Raw genomic sequence first — 23,005 nt, forward strand, 5'->3', positions numbered from 1 at the left:
AAACATTTGGAAGTTTATTTGTGAAATTCAAGGATACACCTCCTTTTAGGGAAATCACAGTTCGCCACGCCTACAGATAATGATGATATACATAAAATAAAAAGCCTTATACAAGTTTGGAATTCCAGAAAATTGACTGTACAGATTATATTTTTTTGGATAAGAAAGTTTTCTTATGTGTTAAGTTTTGAAAATTAGAAATATCAAGAGGAGAGGGGGCGGGGGAGAGGAGTGGGGTGAGGGGCAAAGTTTGTACAGCATTTCAGATATACGGGAATCACTAAACATAACAATGATTTTCAAATCATACACCCAGATGATGATAATTGGAGCATAATTTACAGTACTTATGACTTTTGATTTGAAATGATATAAATGCACTGAAAATCTTCTGACATTTTGTATAGGTATTTATGATGTATTGATGTATTGCAGACATGAATTAATTATTTGAATAATTTTCATACTGCTGAAATGAAGTAACTGAATGGTATTATGCTAATGCCAAAACATTCAAATTTTGTGTATTGTTAAAAATAGATAAATAATTGATAAATAAGCCTATATACACTGTACAGATATTGGCAAAATTTACACGTCGATGATCCAAACAAACATCACTGAAAATAAGATACCAGACCGCCAAAACCAATCAATTTCACCAGACAAACCGCTATACATTTGTACTTGAATTATCTAGTCGTAATTATATCAAAATTGTGTGATAATAATACTAAGTCGTCATTCAAACAATTGTGAAGTTGAAACTTGTTGTCACAATTATGTAAAAAATAGGAATACATAGGTCGACATTAAACTTTTAAAACTGATAAATTATCCTGACATTTTTGACCAAAATATATACTTTGGGTAAACGTGTCTCAAATGAGACTCAGTATTACTTATCCATCATTGGACCAGTGAACTGAAGAATACGTTTTGTGAAAAATATGGCTCAACAAAGTTTGCTTTTCACTTATCATTTATCTTTATGTTCAGTATCAAGTTTTGAATATGGGTTGTCAGTTAAACCACATGTTTCACTGATTTCAGACGTGCTATTGTAAGTTTGAGAATCAGTATCAGAAGCCGGTTTCATATATTTACATTTTTCCATTTGCTTAGTTCCATATAAGTTATCACTTTTACCACCCCTTTTTTCTGTTTCTTCGCCAATTCTGTTGTAGATCTCATTTCCTGTATTATAAACATTATCTGTAACCCCACCGACATTTTTCTTTAGCTTTACACCAGATGACATACTTGAGTCATACGTGATATCGTCTGATGCGCTGGTTCCACTTTTTTGTACTTGGATAGCTTGGTCGTAAGTTTTATCTGGTACCATTTTCTGTCGTGTGCCAAGGACGTTGTAGTCATCATTTTCAAGCTGGTTATAAACACGCTCTGCTTGTTCATCATTACATTCACAGTCTTCATTTGCATATGTACTAGAGTAACCCTTCTTTCCAGTGTTTGTTTTGTTATAGGTACCATCTATATTACTGTCATCATATGTGTTTAATCCGATTCTAATTTCTCCTGTGTTGCTTTTATCTTGTAACGTAAAGTCGGGATAGTTGTAAAGAACATCGCCCGGTGTGTTCGCTTCTGCATTTGTGCTTTTGTTTGTGAATTCCGGATAGTTGTATTCATATTCGGCCACTGTTTCTGTTTTTGGCCTATTGTCTAGTCGTAGTGAAGACTTGCACCTGAATAAAAACATTATGACGTTATAAAATCACGTGATTCTTCGGATTTCGAAATTTCGATTTTATAGCCCATATAACATTCTTTTTGCATTTCTTTGGGACAGAGCGGATTTGAAACATCTGCATAAATCTATGTTGTCTACCGTTTCGTAAATTTCCTGCTCCTCGTACGGTGCCCGTCACGTGCATTCATATTCGGCAATATCGGTTGTGTAAGGATAATGGCGGAAAGGTACAGACATTGCTGCCTATTTTAAGACGAAATCTCACCCTTTACTGAATTTTGAAGGCTGAGAAAATTGGGGTTTATGTGTCAAGAATCATGAAGACCTACGCGTAAAATAACACCTCCTGTGCTGACATTTTAGAAGCATACGATGGCTGACCACTTTACAATCTTACTTACGTACTTGAATGTAGAGTTCGTACCCGACGATGTATATATTATATACTATATCAAAGTAAGAGAGTGGTTCGTGGATAAAAATATTTCACCAAATTTGTAAATATGACTGTCGCTTACTCATTTATTTATTTGTTATTTATATTTATTCCTAATGTCATTACTAGCAGCAATATTTTTCTGAATAATATAGCTTTATGTACTTTATCGCGAATGTATATATTATTCAATGTACACAACAATACATCTTTCAGAATGCTTGTGGGATTTAATGTTAACTTATGTTGTATAACGCTCTCACATTCTGCTTCTGCGACAGAGAACATATCTGTATTCTAAATGAAAACAAAGGCCAAAATTAAAAAAAAATCCTTTTTTTACCAGGAAGTATCTCTCCTTTTGATAAATTTATACAAGAAAAGCTGCGTTATTATCGGAAATAACAATAAAGAGTAAAATGCACGGCAGACCGATCATGTATACAGGAAAATAAACTTTTCCGCCACTCTCCGTGAGCAACTGATGATTCCCAGAATTTGAATGTGCTGTATGGTGATAAGGAAGTTATTGAAACAACCATACAAATCTATATTTAAAAAGGTCTACAGTAGACATTGCCTGAAAACTAAAAAGAAGAAATATGTAACACCATTTTTACGAAATTATTTTATCTAAGTTTAAACTAGTTTTCGTTTAACACATTCAAACCCTTGCTTCATGGAACAATATATAATTTATAAAGTTAAGTTACCTTCTATGTACGAGTACAACAGCTATCACGATAGCTATTATGACCAGCACCACAATGATAGAAACGATGGCAGCAGTGCCTGTATCTGTGGTAGGGAAATATACAGTTTTATTATATGTTATATAAAATAATTAGATAATAATACACATCTGAACGACATGCAATGATTTTATTCAAGAGGAAATCACTGTTTGAGATATATTATTTCAATTAGATCTGGTTGAAACATATTCTATTGCATATCTTTACATGTCTAAAATAACATCTCTACAATATTCAAAATAAGCAATATGTAAAACGGGACTAACAAGTTCTAACAACGATAAATAAATACACTCCCCTTGTTTTGATTCTAACATGACAGAATAGCATACCGTATTTTACAAATAACAAGTAGAAATACTTTCTTTGTAGCATTCTTTCTTATAGTAGCCCAATGCGCATGTACCCTCGGGACGGATATTTCTTTCTTGCATACCAGACGAGGATTTCCGGTATTTTTACCGGTGCTGGAAAAATCGGTCTTACACCCCGGGGTGTAAGATGACTCTCGTGCTGTAAATGACGTATTACGAACTACATATATGTAGACGATTTATGTAGTAATTTATATTTTATTTAAAAAACGGAATAAAAATTCAATACCTTGACAGTTCCTATTGGTTCCTGATAGTATATTTCTCGATTCAAATCAGGTTATTTTATCAAAAATCCATAACGTTACGCTGCAAATGATAAAACAAAACCGGAACTAAACATTGTTCATTGTTTTGAAACGTCATGACATCTTTCCTGTTTACGGGCGTTTGTTTCCCGCGCTTTGTTTAAATACACTGCTATAAGAAATAGTTCTAAAGAGAAAGCCGTTCGATTGATTTTATTTTTATTATTATTTCTTGAAATCGGTATGCAAGAAAAAGATTCTGTCACTGGTTGTAGGTGCAGATGGAAATATCCGGCTCTCGGGTAACTGTTTAGGCGGTAACTCGGCATGGAGCCTCGTTACCGCCTAAACAGTTACCCTCGAGGCCGAATATTCCCATCTGCACCTACAACCAGTGAAAGAATCTTATAATCTGATTCGTAAACACATGACAGATATTATTAATATAGGCTACATCCACAATATATTTGCGCTTAGTCTTCTTTGTTTAATAGGAAAATAAATTGAATCGTGTTAGAAATAGGTTTAAACTACATATTTTTGCTTATCATGAACGAGTAACAAGATATATCTTGCTCAGAAATAACATGTGCCGTTCATTTTTAACCTACCATATCAAACCTTAATGTTTGATTCATACAATTTGTAAAATGTTTTTTCATTCATTTCTTAATTCTTGATTACATAATCTGTTGAGAAGTTTGCAGTGTAGTCTTTTGGGTCATTTTGAGTTAGCAAAAATATTTTATGACCATGGAATCCGACATAACGGCTTCGAGTGTAAACCTTTTCAGACCGGAGATATCGATATAAATTCTTTATAAAACAGCCGCCAGATTATTATATTTACATGTATGAATGGTAACGTGTCTTTTATATTTAGGTAACGTTATTAGTACAAAATTGGTGCAACGCCTGTCATGAAACGAAAGTAAGAGGATCTTAAGTTTCAGTGTTGTTATATTTTCTGGTCCTTTGGGATCATGTAGTCCATTTAACAGATGTGTAATAGAGTTCCACTTAAGCGTGAGAGGTGTTGCACATTTCACTGCCTCTCATGAACAGACTGAGCACTCAATCAAACAGAATCTGATTTTATTCGTTTTTTGTTGCATTTTATGCATCTAATGGATCTTTTTACAGATTTTATTATTCATGAATGAAAGCTAGACTTTATTAACATACGGCAAATGAATCCGCCATGATTCATCCGCTGTACACGTCAAATACTCCGTACTGTACAAAGTTTCAATCACATCGTGCAGACAGTTTAAGGTTGATTCCAGACGTTCCAGAAACGAACTGATAGAAGCTACATGCACGAAACACGATTTTCTATATATGGTCGTGTTTTCAAGTAATGTTTGACCTGCTTTGCTGTAATTTAGGGCAAAATTAAGACCATTCGACATATATTCGACATCAATCTGTGACATGATACTTGTATCTGGTTAAAAAGTTCATTCATAATGACCATATCGGATCGAAATCGGGCCGATGCAGAATTTCGGAATTTTCGATTGGAGGTTAATAAGACATTAGTGTTGTACTTGTATCCGGTGATGGCTGCGTAGTCTGGATTTGTTGGTCATCTCTCGATTTAGTTGTGTCTGTCGTATCTGTAATAATAATACTTATTATTATTATTATTTTCAACGATTTTCTTGAAATATTTACGCTACATATAAAGATTATGATGTGGTAAGTTACCACTACATAGGATTACATTTAGTAAAATAACCACATCTGATACAGCATATGATCATAATTGGTACCAAATTTTGAAGCATTCACTGACTATATCGCAGATGTATTTTTTTTTTGCAAATGGACCATGCTTGTGTAATGATTTTGCAATCCACAGAAACAGTACAGTGGTTAAAATAAAAAGTTAAATCAAATAATAACTGAACTCTTCCGCAAGTCGTATTACCATTTCTGGCGTGCATAAACAAAGAGCGTGACGACCTAACAGTTGGCGTCATGCATGCGCGAAGAAACAGTTCTATATTTGATCTACATTTTACAATAAAATTCATATTAGAATCGAAATAATTTATAGCAAAACGTTGTTTTAACACTATCTAACACTCGGGCGGTTATACGTCGTTCGAAATAATTCACTCGGGCTGTGCCCTCGTGAAAATATTACGCCCGGCGTATAACCGCCCATCGTGTATAAATAGTGTTAAAGCACCGTTTTGCAATAAATTATTTCTTAAATGAAATACATCCATGTAGGGCCTAATGGTCAACACAATGGTTCAAAATTTGATACCAAACATACTGTTTTCTTTACTTTGAATGTACATGTGTATCAACAATTTAATAGAAGAAAATAAAAGAGAAAAATCTTTTTTCGGCCATACTATAAAATTAAGGGCAAAATCAAGATCATTCTTGATACATTCTGACATTACTCTGTGACATAATTAATGTACTTCTAGCTGGTTGAACAGTTCATGAATAATGACGACATTGGACCAAAATCAGACAAATGCGGAATTTTCGGGTTAATAAGACAATAGTTCTGTACTTGAATCTGGTGATGGCTGAGTAGGCTGGATATATTGGTCTCCTCTATAGTTGTGTCTGTAGTCTCTATAACAACAACAACAATAATAATTATTATAACATGTTTTATTCGGGCAGCAAAATTATCAATTTGAAGGGAATATGCAAAGCAATTGTCTTTCGGCCATGCTTTAAAATGAGGGGCATTCGAAATATATTCAGCATCACTTAGTGTGACATAAATCTTGTATCTCGTTAGAAGATTTCATGAATAGTGGGTATTGGTGATTGACCCTAATATTTTAAACATGACCATATCGAACCGAGATAGGACCAAGATCGGACCAATATATCCATTTTTTGGTGGTAGGTCAATGAGACAATATAAAAGCACTGTACTTGTATCCGGTGATGGCTACGTAGTCTGGATATATTGGTCTTCTTTCGATGTAGTTGTGTCTGTCGTCTCTTTAATAATGATAATGATGATGATGAAGATGGTAATGATAATAATAATAATAACAAACATGGCACAATTAGCTTTCTTGCTTACACTGTGTGAGTAAATCTCTCACTTTTTATCGTTACATGATTCTAATTGTCTCAGTCTTTATTCCATCTATTCAAAGTCATATCGATATTTACTTAAGAAAGGAATTGCAACACAGTGGTGTATTTGTGTTTGTGAGTATGAAACTTCATGTCATTTATGATTTTGTTCTCTTAAAACCTTGAAATAGGATCATGTCAACTGTAAAATGCCAGTATCTTTTACAAGATGTAAATATGTAAGAATTCTCAAAATTAATTAGTTTATACATCCATGTACTAATTTATTTTAGGTCGACTGTGAAACAAGTTCTACAACTTATATTAATCACTCTTGACACCTCAGTCTTGATGGAATCCATTGCCACGAGGATATGAGAGAAGAGGCCAGTTTCTCTTTTAATGCTGAGCGCCGAGCAAGAGAGCTATACTGGAACCATTTTCACGTCTTTGGTATGACGCGACGTCTTTGGTATGACGCGGCCGGAGATCGAACCCATGACCTACCGCACTCGAAGCGGACGCTCTACCACTTGGCTATCGAGGCGGTAATTAATCATAATTAAACAAATGAATGCTGTTAATTTAAAGCAATACCATTTTCACATAATACTCTCTTCTTGGAATTGTCATCGGTAAAGCGAAGAAAATATTTGCCATTCTGTTGTTTCCTAAGAAACCCGTAGCAGACATCATCTGTCGTATCTTCATCTGTATAGAAGAAAAATGTTTAAGGAAAAGGCACTGACTTACCTGTGGACAAACATACGGACAGTAAAGACTATGTTAAACTTTTAAAGCTACTCGCCCAATGTTTGAATGAAATTTTTCATCACGTTCATTTCCATCAAGTTTGGCATAGAATGTATATATGACACTAATCATGATAAAATGATAAATTTGGTTGAATAAAAGTTAGATATTGGTAAAAATGCAAGACGAATGTAAACTTTCTGCATTATTTCAAGCGCGTTACAACGGTCTACTATCTTCTGCACAATATTTTTGATTATTTATAAGAATATCTTGCAAAAAATCTAATGAGTTTATATCACTACTCACCTTCAGAATACTCATTTTTTATGGATTATTTAGAGAAATTATGGGGAAAAAAATGTGTGGGTTAGTCCTTAAGTGGTTGTGTTAGGATAATGATCAAAACTGGCATTAGCAGCTGACTAACCTATAGAAGAAAGCAGTCAAAATATACATCAGCCTATGCTCAAACGGACACGTGTCCTCACATAGTTCACATCTCTCAAGCTACTCCTCTGTACATACTAAATATGGTAGGGTATCGTTCTCAAAAAGTTTTATATTTCAAGGCTTGTAAATTGCCGAATTTAGCATTTTGTCAACTGTACACATGTACAGTAGTAACATGTAGAAGGTATTGCGTAATTTGTTAAATACAGTGTAACATCTGAATACCGGACCTTCCAAAATCCGGAAACTTCTGAAGATCGAACGATTTTCTCGGTCCCGATTTTTCTCCTTCTATTTTCTGTATAGACCGTACTTCTAAATACAGGTAGTATTTGTTTTTCAAAGAAGTTCAGTTGTAAAATATACTAAAAGAGACTTTATTTAAAGGTGGCATTGAATTATTTAACCCTCATCCCTGTGGGTTCGAGCATCGCTCGGATCGCTATATGCCGTAGTTATTCAGCTATAGGTTTCGGGATCTTCGTGGTTATACCTGGGTGTCCGCTTGTGCCTGAAATAACACGGAGGGGCACTTGAGGTCTTCCGCTGTCACCGTAAGGGGGGCGACCATTCCGCTCCGAATAAACAGTTTTTTTGAGTATCAAAGGAGAAACTGTTTTCTTCTTGAAAACTTATTTGTCTAATTTTTATGTGCGTTAGATTATGTTCTTGTCGGCGTCGGTCCTGACTTTCGTAATAAAGTTTGGCTCTGAGAAATATTGTTTTTATATCTGCCGATATTTTATTTGTACAAATATCATAAAAAATGTTGAGAAAGATGCTAAACCTAAAATGTAAATAAAAAATAATGAATGTACAGATATTTTAAAACTCCTACTGGGTTGCTGAGAAATGATATACATATACATTAATTGATGCTACAGACGTTTATTTGAATATTTATGTGAGATTTAATTTGTTTATATATGAAAAAACGCATCGTGTAATCGTCGCCATATATTGATCAAAAATGCTCAATATAAACGGCAGTATTTGACTATGACCCTAGTGAGAGTCTGCACATTCCCGAAATAACTTTAAAAACAATATTTAAAAGAGGGTAGGTTACCTTCTTCTCAGGGTAAATTCAAATTAGTTAAACCGTAGCAATTTATTGTTTTTCATTTCGTGTAAGTTATGTTGTAGCTGCTACAACCTCAAGTATATTTTATAGGCATAGGAAATAGAGATCAATATAATTGCACCTTTACACATCCTACCAGGTGTTCTGTATTACAAAAGTGCTTCTATTGTGTCATTTTGATACAAGCAAAACAGTATTATCTGCACTATTATTTACTTACTGGTACTTCATTTTATTACTGGCTTGTTAAAAGTTAATTTTTTACCATATGTAAATTGACAGAATCATACGGACCATGTTTTGAGGGGTAAACCAAACACAAATGAATAAATCCTAAATGTTTTTGTTGTGCAAAAATGTATGATATTGTGTCTAAAACAGTTTTCATTTTCGACTCAATTGTGTAATTGCAAGAGAAGTAAACTGATAGATATCTCTGCTTATAAGTACTAGCCCAAGGCAAGAGTTGTCATTCTTTGTGGATCACAACTTTAAATTAAAAATCAAAGTACTGAAAGTACAGAAAGGCTGGCTACCACAAAACACTGAATGAAAACTGTGCGGGAAAGATGTTTGCAAAATCTTAGATATTATGGGTCCAAGAGAGTAAACTATAGTTTAAGCCCGTTATACTGTGTGTTCGCTCGAACATTTATATTAGTATTCGATAATCATAGTTTTTCGACAAAGAATATAATTGTTGGATAATTTGATTGCCGAGAACCATTGTATACGGACGTGAACCTATGTTTACGACCATGAACTTGGGTTTACGAGCGTGAACCATAGTTTATGAACGTGAACGTAGGTTTAAGTTCGAAAAACTTGGTTTCTCGAACAAAACTATGATTTTTGGTCATTATCCTATGTTCACCAGCGTTAACCTATGTTTACGGTTGTAAACCCATGTTCACGGTCGTAAACCTAAGTTCTCGATCGTTAACATATGTTCACGTTCGTAAGTTATGGTTTACACCCGAGAACCCCGGTTTACTCCCGTAAACATAGGTTCACACTCGTGAACTTAAAATAACGGCCGAAATTCAAAGTTCAATTGAAAAACCTAGTTGAAACCTGGGTTCACGGGCGTGTTTTCGCCCGAAAATATTGGTAAGCATTAGAAAAACCTGGTTTTACGTTCGAAAACCCTTGTTTATCTGTAATTGTTAGTTCTACTTTTTTTACCGTAAACCTGGGTTAACGTTATTATTGGACAATTAGCGTGCCATAACCGTTTATATATGTTTCTTACGAAGCGATAATAAACATTGAGGGACATAATATCAGATAAAATATAAAGGTAACAAACACAACATCTATAATTCGATATGCAACCCCCCACCCAACACACACATTATGTGTGAATGTATGAACATTGATCAAATGGGGCGATTTTCTTGTCGGTATGAGGGAAATTTTGGGCTCGAACCCTGCTATAAACCGGACTGTTAATGATTATTGTCTAGTCATGTTGCTTCCTTAATACGATGGTTAGGAAAACTGACGTACCCGTAATAATGTATTTTTTGAAGAGTATTCAATTCCTACCATGAGATTACTTTAACTAATTTTTCAGGAGGGCGTAGGTTCAAACCCTACTAGGACCAGACTTTGTTCATTATTTTTCTTTTTTTCGAGTAAGATAAACTGTTGTTTTTGTAAGACATATTATCATTGATCTGTTGTACAAAAGCGGAAATGTTTTATTTGATTAGCCATTTCTTAGTCATTTCTTGCTGTTTCAAATGAATTTGACCTGAAGGGTGAATGTTTAGACATCTTTGAAAAATACTTAATTACATTTGTAAAAGTTCTTGATTTTGCATTTATTTTTACAAAGTTTTGAATAAATGTATATAGGTAGGTTTTACTTCTGCCCTATGGTTCTTTATGAATGCATAGAACAAGGTCATAATTTTCAAAAGTTGGAGCTTAATTTCTTTCCGATTAAATCCTTTTACTCGAGGCCCCCCAGAAAAATTGTTATCGCCAATTTTATTTTGTATTTTATAATTGTTACGCAATATTCTGAGGTTTCATTAAGAAAAATATTTGGTAAAATGAATTCTCTGTGGTCGTTTTGCAAAATGGCTATCACTTTGAAATTTGTCTCTGTTTCAGCTGGAGGAAAAAAGACATAACTTATACAAAATAAACAAATAAAAAACAAACAAACAAGCAACAACGACACGGTAAAAGTCATTTAAAGATGAATCACAGTGAGAAATATGTTAACTTCAGAACTGTATCAAGTTAGTGCAATTGTTAAACATTACCAGTACGGGTCCACTATCTTAATATAACCTGAAAAAAGTTGAAAACGTGTGTTTAAACAAAACTCGCTACATCTACACCCCCCACCCTTAAAGCGAATTGGTGAAGTGCTTTTTACATTATATCTTTCAGTATTCATCAGAATGTTTAAAATGAATTTAGTATAAAAATAGCCTAAGTGGTCATTTGTTTCTTATCACGTTACTGTGGCAATCACGCAGCGATTAGGTCCCTTAGTACCTATAGCAAATGATCTGAAAGAATAGTTTCTAAAAACTTAAGCCCTAAATATAAGACCTGACATAACTCATATCACTATAAGTTCATTTTAATTGATATTTCATATTTCTTATTTTCCACGTTATGTCAGGTCGTCGAATAATGCACAGTATAATTCATATCGACGATTGTTTCTCGGAACCAGCGTTTGTTTACTAAGCTCCTTATAGACCGAGGTCATAATCTATAACGAAGCGGTCAACGTTGACTTAGTTCCATTCATACGAACATTTCATTCATGGAGGCGAATTAATTTACCATCACTATGTAATATTTTCTAATGTTATCTTTCAAGTATTTACCGTTAGGAAAATAAAACATTATTACAACATGTTTGCGCAAGTAGATCTATTGAAACAGATTTAACAATCTTTATACAACTCTATGGCAAAACTGTTTAACGTGGCGGACTATTTGAATTGCGCATGAAATTATATTTTGTGTTGTCAGTCTCAGCACCTGTTGAACTTTACAGAAACACGATATATGGTTTTATCCTGTCACTTGCAGTATTTTCGACCCGATATCAGGGTGCCGTATATCTTTCTTGATATACCGTCAGTTGATCATGTGACCAGTGATATACGGTCAACTGATCATGTGAAATTATGATCGATATTGTTGTCATAAGAAATTTTGCAACGAAACCATCATCATTGTGTTGGAAATGTCCGAACTAAGAAAATGGGTGGTCAAATAATGAGTTTTTATTCAAAAACGAAGAAGTTATTGCGATTTTGCCGGTATTCACGTCATTATATAAGTGACGTCATTACGAATATGACGTCATTTAAGCGGTTGTCGCACACATTTTTTTGTAAAATAAATTGCCAAATATCGGAAAATGAAGTAATGACAAGATAAATAGAATAATAGGTTAGTGCCTAAGATGGAGAAAGTTTATCTGGCTCGGCTCCGGACGTTATCAGGTTCGCCTTCGGCTCACCCGATAACCTCCTCCACCTCGCCAGATAAACTTTCTCATCTACGGCACTAACCTATTATTCTCTATATAATAGTTTATAACACTTTACATGGTACCCTACGTATCTCAACGTTTAAAGTAACCATGGCAACAGAGATGTTTAAAATATATTGTTTCTTGTTTTTTTTTTAAATCGCAATTTCTTTGAAATTCCCGTTTAATATAGCTTCAGAGTATTTCATTTCTAAAGTAAGTAATATGTTCATGTTATTTGCATTTATCTAAACAAATTTCAAAACTTAAAATACTTACAGTAGTGGAGAAATAATAGTGCTAGCAAGTATTATTATGCTCCCTCCTTGAAAGGAGGGGAATATTGTTTTGCAGATGCCGGTCGGTCGGTCCGTAGACCTATCGGTCTCCGGGTGATAACTCAAGAACACTTGCCTAGGTTCATGAAAGCTCGTAGGAAGGCTGGTCATAACCAGCAGATGATCCATATAGATTTTGAGATCAGTAGATCAAAAGTCAAGGTCACAGTGACCCGGAACAGTTAAACAGTTTCCGGATGATAACTCAAGAACGCTTGGGCTAAGATCATGAAAGTTGATAGGGAGGTTAGTCATGACCAGTTGTTTACGCCAATTGATTTTGAGGTCAGTAAGTCAAAGGTCAAGGTCACATTGTCCCAGAACAGTAGAACCTTTTTGCCTTTTGCCAAATAACTAGAGAATGCTTTGGTTTAAGATCATATATGATACAGAGATCACTTATGACTGGTAAATAACCCATAATTATTGATTTGAGGTCAGTACGTCAAACGTCTAGTGCACGGTGACCAAGCACATTTAGTCGTTAATCCTCACGTTATCTTCCAGTTGGACATGCGCACATACAACTATTAAGGTAACCTACCTCCTTAAAGTAATGTAACTCTCCTCTATGTACTTTGTATTTATAGTTAAGTGGTTTGAAAATAATGTACGCGTAGCCTCATTTATATGTTTGCTGATTGAGCCATACATTTTAATTAGTGACTCCAGAACTTGCAAAATGTCTCGTAAGAAACTGGGCGATTTTTTAAGCCAGTGCTTTAGCAACTGGCTATAACTCTAAATCAACTACAAAGAAATTTCTATGTGACCGCATCACACAAATATTCTGAACGTGTGAAAAGTAGTCCCATATTTATTTTTATAATCTTGATATTGTGCGAGTGTGGACTACTGTTTTAAACAACAAAAACAAGCACCAACGGATTCTAGAATAATTATGAACATTATATTCACATTCGAAATATTCGGAATCACTCCGCTTTAGGGTTAGGGTTTAGGGTTAGGGTTAGAGTTGAAATTAGCCCAAACCTGGGGCAAAATTAGTTTAACATAAAGTTGTATGGGGAAAATCTTCTTGTATTGAACCACAATGCACAAAGCTTAGGTATTTGGCATAAAGCATTGTCTAGTGGACCTCTACCAACATTGTTCAAATGATGAGCGGTCTACGACAATGAAATGTTGATACTTCAGGTGTATCGGTTGAAATATCACTCAATAAGCACTGGTTATCAGAACATTCTCATTTGTTTCCAGAGAGGCCAGATTTGTACTCGTGGCAATAATATTGCGCTTGCAGGAAGTCTGGGTCAGTTCATGTTCACACGATGGCAAAACATATTGATTGGTCAATATATTTTGTTTCTTCGGAAGCGTGACTGTGCCAAAATCGTAATTACGCATAAATACGTTATATGTGTCTGAAGGATATGTCGCATAGAGTTTTAAATAGATGCTTCCAAACCTTGCGTGTAAATGATGTCCAGTCTTAAATCATCTGTATATGCTGGAGGACCGCCGTGTCGTATTTTTGATGCGTTTGAATATGAGATTGGATAGCTTTTTTTTGTAAAGCATGACTGTGCGGCATCTAACCGTTGTTTTCTCCCACGACCTAAACGTTGGCCATTTTCACCTGAAACCATAAGACAATACAGTTACCGGTTTAACTGTTAAACTTGGTATGCAATATGTTTCGAAAAGATATGTTAATATTACTTCAAAGGGTACGCACAATAAGCCTATAATTCCTGTATACGTTACAACGGAACATATTAAACTATTCTCTTTGTTTATTGTTTCTGACTCGGCCTTAGATATTTGTGTGTACCCGTATTAAATTAAGAAATACAGAATATTAGATACAGAAAAAATTTAATTATGATTTTCGCAAAGGCGGATCCAGTTGATGAGCCCCTGACGAGCAAAAAATTCGATAGCTTACCGGTGTTTCTATTGTTTATTTTTTGCAAACTTTGATAAATTAATGCTCTTTCAAAGTTTTATTGAACTTAAAGTCACATCGGAGGCCAAGATCGATGAAGATAACACGAAACAACTGTCAAATAATTAAAAAATAATACTTATCATAATTTTTTCACCAGATTTTAAAAAATGATAAATATATAAATAAATAGAACTGATTATTAGAATGTTTCGTATGTTGTTGCTCAGGTGGACATAATGTCAATTCTTAACGTTGAAATTAAACCTAGTTTCATTGCTGTGGTCACAAATAAAATGCTGACCCACTTAGGCACTGCAGCATCTTGCAAACTACTAAAGCTGGACATAAAGTCTACTTCCACAGATATGGGAAGAGGCAACCATGATCCTCATCCATAAGGAAGGGAATGATCCAAAGAAGGCCGCAGGCTATCGTCCAATCAGTCTAACCAGTAGTGTTGGAAAGACCATGGAGAGGAGGACTGTGAATGCACGTCTGAAGTGGTACATGGAGACTAACAACCTACTCGCAACACAACAAGCTGGCTTCAGACTATTCCGCTCTACTGAGGACCAGAACACTTACCTATCGCAGGAGATAGAGGACACCTTTCAAGAGCAGAAAGTCGTGCTTACAGCAGCGAGCGTTTGACAAAGTCTGGACTGATGGACTCCATGTCACACTGACGAGGAGTGGTGGAGTAGGAGGTCACATGCTGAGGGGATTAAGTCGTACCTCTACAACAGGAGAGCACGAGTCTGGCAAGAGAGAAACACTACATGCAGCTACAGGAAAACACTGCAGCAATTACAAGGTGGAGACTGAAGCACTCATGAAGGCCGTCTCAATTATTGAAGACTCGACAGAAGAAAGCTCCTCATTTGTCTTTTTCACATTTTCACAGATGCACTCTCTGTCATGGAAGCTCTGATCAACAATAATGCTCCACAGCTAGCCAGGAGAATGCAGAGCCTGAGTATCACTTGCAAAGTAGCACTCCAGTGGACTTGCAGGCAATGAAGAGGCAGACCAACTGGCTAAGCTAGGAGCTCAGTCAGAACATCCAACAACACCCGTGAGCTACAGGGAGAAAGTCTCCATTATGAATGCACTAACGAGACCAAGGATAGAATTTTTTTTTCATTTTCTTGATCGGTTGGAACAAGTGATGCTGATCAGGCTTCGCTCTGGACACAACAGACTTAATGCTCACATGTACAAGAAATATAGACTGGCACTATCACCAACCTGTCCATGTGGTGAGGAAGATCAGACTACGGAGCATGTACTCCAGAAATGTAAAATGGCATGACCAGGAGCGAGCTGCGACTTGGCCGATAGATAACTCGATCCACCAGAAACTGTATGGAGGCATTGAGGCTCTGTGGCAAACCACACGTTTCGTTGAGGCTACTGGTCTGACAGTGAAAGAAGAAGAAGGAAACTTGATGTGGTCTATTGGACCGAAAAGTGCTTACAGCTACACAAAAACCATGTTCCATGCTTATTAAAATACACATATTTCGAAGAAAGTTTTCTGAGGCGAATTATAATTCAGTTTATCTATAGTAATGAAATTGTTCGAGTGCGCTTTAGGTCGATCTCGACCCACAAACAGTGATACTGACCTGCTGGCCTATGTATAGCTGACCCAACCTCAAAAGTGGTAGACATAATCAAACCCAGCAGTGATTATCTCCCCAAGCGGCCGTTACAAATACCACGTGACCATAGAAATCAGTTGACCATTACAATGAAATTCAATTTATTTTTTATTTTCGATGATTAAATCATTGAAATATGCTCATTAAATTCTGATAACTAAAATCTAATTTCAAATGATGAAGATAAAAATATTATCGAAATTCTATCAAAAGTATTTGTTGTGGTAGTGCTCTCTTTACTGTAAGGGGCGATCACTGCGTATGAGATTAAGATGGTAGGTGCAGTATAATTATGATAAACGTGAGTTAACTGTTATTAAGTACACATGAAACCTACACAGGACGAATTTCTTATCACTGCAATGTTTCCAATGAAAATCTCTTTCCGATGGTACAAACTCGACAGTCGGTTTCTGTTGTATTACTTAAAATCGATGGAAGGACATATGATACATTCGTCAAATTGATTGCCTAGCTGCTGCAAGCAACTTAGACAAAAACTTACACGATTAGAACCCCCCCCCCACCCCCAAAAAAACCCCACCAAGAACAACAAAAAACAAAAACAACAAACAACAACAAAATCCATCAAAACAAAACAACAACAAAAATCGTACACAGCAATTGGTACTATACTTTCGAGTTGCTACTAAATAATTGAATTCTTTCTTCAAAAGGTGTAAAAAACTAACAAAAATTCAAGTAAAAGCACATTCAAATATTCTAACGTCCATTCATATAAAATTTGAAAGAAATGGTTAATTTATTCACGAGTAAAGTTATTTCTAACTTTTAACATTATCACCGTTTGTGTTGGTCCTACACAAAGACACATAAGGTCCTCCGCAAAAAGCGCTGTCAGGATTCTTGCAAACGGCATTACAGCTGGAACTGAGTAGGGATTTGTTCCGGGAGTGTGGTGAACTATCAAAGCAGTAACACTGAAAGTTAAGCACAGTTTAGAAAGACAATTAAATTCAAATTCCCTTAAAGATGACTGGAAGTACTATATTCTAATAGGTTCTAGATACTTATAAATTCATCTTTAAATAATAATGATTATGATGATAATTATGACCTTATTTCGAGAAAGTCTTATTTCGGTAATTGGCTACTCGTGGTCATCAACGCAAAATACCAAAAACACTGGATAATACTTCAAATTATTATCAAATAATTCCTTACACACATAACAGTAATCACAGGAACACAATGTTATACACAAATATGCTCTTGTAAAGAAACCAGAGCATCAAGTGAAATACCATTAAGGGCATGACGAAACACCACAGGGGATCAGCACCAAACTAGTTAGTCCCAAAGGTCATTGACTGCATGTGGAACAAGCAACAGACGTGGTATGGGCATGACGAAACACCACAGGGAGGGGATCAGCACCAAACCAGTTAGTCCCTAAAGTCATTCACAGCTTGTGGAACAAGCAACAGACGGGGTATTTGTTGCAATAGCATGGATTACGGAATTCGAGAAGCAAATCAATGAGTTTATTATTGTCGGAATACTTATTTTGTATCTGCTTACTTATGTCCGCAATTACATGTGTCTAACTGACAGTCTTTATTTTTGATTAGGCAGAAATACTGTTCATTCAAATTAAAAATAAAGTTTAAGTAACATAAGAAATCACAAGAGTTTAATTACGACTGCAGATTGAGGAGTGAACATCTAATAAGATACCAATGATGTGATTTAACTTCACATGTTAGTCGGAAGGCAAAACACGGTAAAAATGTGTCGTTTCCTCGAGTTGTCGTACGGCTTCCCTGCCAGGATGACACAACACAATAGGGTGTAAGCACGAAATAAAAAATGTCGTGCTGTCGCCCTCTCTTTGTCGTTTTCTCGTGTCGTCGTACTGTCATGTTAGCGTTTTGACTGTTGCGCAAACACGACAGCTAGACATGGTAGAAACGAACCATCAGATGCAAGTAAAATGTAAAGTCATTGTTTACCTTTTCCATGGTTACACCAATAACCTCTGAATCTTGACAGTTTTTGTAACACTTGCTAAGACTGCCATTTATACTTTCTGTTGATAGATTTTGGTATCCAGATATATTACTTTCTTTCACACAGCCTGAAATAAACAGACATGACAATTTTCGGGTCATTCAAAGACCAGTGGGAAATGTTGCTTGTCGAGAGACACATAGGGCCATCGATTGAGCAAGCGATAAGCATTTTACAATGAAAGCAACACATTTTATTAATGTCATTTTGTTTTATGAAAACTGTCCGTTCCACCCATTGTGAATGAGATAGCTCATGTTTTTTTTTCTTTGTTTGTTTTAATCATTCAACTTGAAATAAATAAATAAATAAATAAATAAATAAATAAATAAAAACTATGCCTTTCTTTTGCGTGAATCTGGAATGTCTCACCTCGAAGAGGGACAATTCTCACATTTTCACTCGCGCTGTGCGCTGAGAAAAATATAAATTGCCTCATTTCTCGGTGAGAAATGCTCCATATACAAAATGTACACTAAAAACAAACAAATATCCTCTATATAATCACCAATATATTCGAATGTCATTTCAGACTTGAAGTATCCTATCCACAGAGTTTCATCCATATCCATCAGGCCAATGTCCTCCTTTATGTCAAGGCGGGCTCGTCCATTCTTCAACCCCGAAATAATTTTAGGAACTGCCATCTGGCATTGCCTGTTTTCGTCTGGAGCTACAGAGCTTTGCGATATGTAATAGGAACCTTTGCAAATACAATGATACAAAACAATGGTTTTGGTAGAACAAATAATTAAAAATGTTGATAATGAAACACTTTGTATGACATTGTGCAAGCAAAACAATAATTAGTGTTATTTAATTAGGATCTTTTGTAATATATAGTAATTTATCATAAATCATCTAAATGTTCAATGCTAATTCTCCGTTGTTTTAAGATATTCGTAAGTAATTTAAAGGCACTGGCCCCCAGATCGTACAACAACAACAACAACAACAACAAAATAAAAACAAGAGCACCGCCTTGCGGGTGTAGACGCTCATCTGATTTTTTGTCTCTGTATATTGTCCTACCATGATTTTCTAAGTCCAAAAAGGGCCATAATTTTTGCAAAAAGCAATGTAGAGTTATGATACTTGTTGTACAGAGTCAGCTGTTAATGGCGAATAACTGCTCCAAGTTTTAAAGAATTAGCTTTGACCGTTAAGGAAAAAAGTTGACCTAAACATAAAACTTAACCAAGAAATCTGATATTTTCTAAGTCCAAAAGGAGTATTACTCTTTAAAAAAGCAGGATAGTTATGTTTCTTGCTGTACAGAGTCAGCTTTTGATGGTGAACAAATGTTGCAAGTTTTAAAGCAATAGCTTTGATAGTTTAGGAGAAAAGCTGACTTAAATACAAAACTTAACCCATAATTCTTGTAAAAAGCAGGATGGAGTTATGTTTCTTGTTGTACAGAGTCAGCTTCTGATGGTAAACAAGTTTTGCAAGTTTCAAAGCAGCAGCTTTGATAGTTTAGGAGAAAAATTGACCTAAACACAAAACTTAACCAAGAAATCTGATTTTCTTAGTCCAAAAGGGGCCATAATTCTTGCAAAAAGCAGGATGGAGTATCTAAAACGAAGGACTTAGAATCTCCTACGTAGGACATAGTATCTTAATAGTTGGACTAAGTTTCTCCTACGTAGGACATAGTATCTAAACGTAGGACTTAGTATCTCATACGTAGGACATATTATCTCCTACGTAGAACACAGTATCTCCTACGAAGGACTTAGTATCTCCTACGTAGGACTAAGTTTATCCTACGTAGAAGCTAGTATCTCCTACGTAGGAAATACACATGTACTATGTCCTACGTAGGAAATATTAAGTACTATATAGGAGTTAGTATCTCCTACGTAGGACATACTATCTCCTACGTAGGACTTGGTATCTTCTATGTAGGACTTAGTTTCTCCTACGTAGGACTTGGTTTCTCCTACGTAGGAGATAGTATCTCCTTCGTAGGAGTTAGTATCTCCTACATAAAGCATACTCTCTCCTATGTAGGACATATTACCCCCTAAGTAGGACATACTATCTCCTACGCAGGACTTAGTATCTCCGCGTTAGTATCTCCTACGTAGGACTTAGTATCTCCTACGTAGGACATAATATATCCTATGTAGGACATGATATCTCCTATGTAGGACTTAGTATGTCTTACGTAGGACTTGATATCTCCTAAGTAGGACATAGTATCTCCTAAGAAGGAGTTAGTATCTTCTACGTAGGGCTTGATATCTACGTAGGAGATATTAAGTTCTACGTAGGAGATACTATGTCATACGTAGGAGAAACTACGTCCTACGTAGGAGATACTACGTCCTACATAGGAGATAGTAAGTCCTACTTAAGAGATTCTAAGTCCTACGCACGACTTAGTATCCTGTACGTTTGTAACGAGATACCGGGGGTAAACTCCCGTAATTATGAAGCTTTATATTTAACGACCGTTAAGTATGTATTTCTCTATGGTGTTTTAGTCAATAACGTAGGAAATTTTTATTGCCGAGGCGGCCCTGGTTCGATTCTCGACTCGGGCGTGTTTTTTTCTTCTTCTTGATTTGGCATTTTAAGACAGTTTATAAACAAAAACTGATGCTCTATTGTTCATAATTTGACAAACTTCAATTTTCAGCGAACATCTTGAGGTCAGTGACTTTAATATCTCATCACGGAAGAATTATTTTGGTTTCGCTGTGCGTGTGTTATGGTCATAAATCTAACATCATATGGACAAAAGCAATGATTTGCTTTTCTGCACATTTGAAATAATTTTCCATTTTCTACTACTTTTTGCATTTAGGCTGCAACAATAAACAAGACCTCTCGGAGGAAAGCAACGAGCCTTGTCAATTGGATGAATATAAAAGTTGAAAGGGGCATAATGTTATAGAAATGCGAAACATGATTATGGAATCTGTACAATGCATATGAGCTCATGAAAGTGTGTGAAGTTTTAATCCATTCCCATTAGTGGGTACTAAGATACTATCTTATATACAAAAACTTAACCAAAACTGTCAAGTCGAAAACGGGCCATAATTTTGTTAAGTTGCAAAGAAGAGTTATGGAACCTGTGCATGCAGATCATGACAGTGAACAAGTATGTGAAGTTTCAATCTAAACCCAATGGTGGGTACTGAGATACTAGCTTACATACAAAACCGTAACCAAAATTTTCTAAGTCGAAAAAGGGGCATAATTTTGTAAACAAGTAAAATAGAGTTATGGAACCTGTGTAATGAAGGTCAGTTTATCAAGTGAATAAGTGTGCGACGTTTCAATCCATTCCCACAAGTGGTTACTGAGATACAAGCTTAACCAAATCGGGATGCCGACCCTGAAGCCAACACTGACCCAGACGCCGGCACGGAAGCGGACGCCGACCAATTGGTGAGTCCGATAGCTCTACCTATTTTTTTGAATAGTCGAGCTAAATTACTAGGTACTTGTTGCTATTTGCTTTTAAAACATAAAAAAGCATACACCTAGGAAACACGGTGATTTTTTCTCGATGTGTAGCTTTAATGGTGCAGAACGTCTCAGTATCAATGTACATGTCTATCTTAGCCTAGGACTAGTTCATATGTTTTGAGACTTGTGCACATTGAACAAACTCTTTCTGTTTTTTGTGTAATAAAATAAATATCACATGTCATTTTTTTGGGGAAAGTTGTAAAATCAACATTCGGAGAAATACTGTCAGCCTCGACTTTGCCTTGGTTGACAGTGTCCTCCTCATGAGGGCAATATTTACTGTCCCATCCAATGAAATATTTATATACCAACTACCAAGGCTTCTCAACCACTATATAAAATATCATATCATTTATATTATCATAAAAAATAACTCACCTAAAGACCCTGTAATCTTAAATATAACTATAAGCAAGCACAAATACTTATTGAAGGTAGCCATATTAGATACTAAATTAAATTATAAGTGTGTTACATATATTTCAAAACTTAATTTGCACATCCTTAAACAATTAAAAACATCCGCTCATATTAATAATTTTGAAGTAATATTATTGATTAAAGGAATAGTTTGAAAGTGCAGTACATACTTAATAATCGACCTTATAGTTACAATATTTTAGAGTGGATAAAATTATCATGTCTATATTCTGAAATTAGAAAGCGGATGTTTAAACTAGCCTGTGAACCCCTAAAATAAGACAAAAGAAGTTATTTGCATTTATTAAACCTCACATAAATGTCTAATGCAAATTTCCCATTAGTTTTACTTGAATAATATATCATATTCCCCAGTGATTTTACATCACATGCGCAAAGTCGTTATTTTCACTTTCTGCGCAGGTGATATGATCCATAATTTCATATCACATGCTCAACAGCGTTATTTTGTTTTTCTGCGCATGTGATATTATTTTTTCATATCACCCGTTGAGAGATTGGTACTTCCGCATTGAGTCGATAAATTTTCAGACGAGGCGCTTATATAACTATACTTTAGGGATTAAATTACCTTATTCTGGTGCTCTTGCATGTGCGAACACGGCCGAGTTTTCTATTTTATGCTACGTGCAAAATATTTCGAAAACAATTTTTCATTAAATATTGAATCAAAACTACCAAAAAAAAAAAATCGTTTGGAAATGATCTAACTAAGAAAATAAGTTCTCACACTTATATG

General features: G+C 35.4%; 1 protein-coding gene across 2 annotated transcripts; it reads right to left on the minus strand.

The window, feature by feature from the left end:
- Nucleotides 1–22,359, minus strand: LOC123559651 (uncharacterized). Of its 2 annotated transcripts, none has more exons than XM_053534676.1 (9): nt 22,204–22,359; nt 18,848–19,042; nt 18,282–18,406; nt 17,114–17,249; nt 14,162–14,332; nt 7,191–7,304; nt 5,081–5,149; nt 2,867–2,951; nt 1–1,712 (listed from the first exon to the last, which is right to left on the minus strand). In XM_053534676.1, exons 1-9 carry the CDS (start codon nt 22,265–22,267, stop codon nt 980–982), a joined length of 1,692 nt encoding a protein of 563 aa, XP_053390651.1. In that variant the 5' UTR covers nt 22,268–22,359; the 3' UTR covers nt 1–979. The 2 variants fall into 2 exon arrangements, with proteins under 2 accessions (XP_053390651.1, XP_053390650.1); XM_053534675.1 differs by having other exon boundaries at nt 17,099–17,249.
- Nucleotides 22,360–23,005: the final 646 nt, after the last annotated feature.

The sequence above is a fragment of the Mercenaria mercenaria genome, unplaced genomic scaffold, assembly GCF_021730395.1.
Source record: "Mercenaria mercenaria strain notata unplaced genomic scaffold, MADL_Memer_1 contig_3894, whole genome shotgun sequence".
Lineage (NCBI taxonomy): Eukaryota > Metazoa > Mollusca > Bivalvia > Venerida > Veneridae > Mercenaria > Mercenaria mercenaria.

What these genes read in the sequence shown, in the direction of transcription:
- LOC123559651 (XM_053534675.1), bottom strand. Translation starts at nt 22,267, where the DNA reads ATGGCTACCTTCAATAAGTATTTGTGCTTGCTTATAGTTATATTTAAG. An exon ending in AAACGGTGATAATGTTAAAA is followed by an intron (nt 14,333 to 17,098) that starts GTTAGAAATAAC and finishes TTATGGTTTCAG; the next exon opens with GTGAAAATGGCCAACGTTTA. An exon ending in GAGAGTATTATGTGAAAATG is followed by an intron (nt 5,150 to 7,190) that starts GTATTGCTTTAA and finishes TTATTATTACAG; the next exon opens with ATACGACAGACACAACTAAA.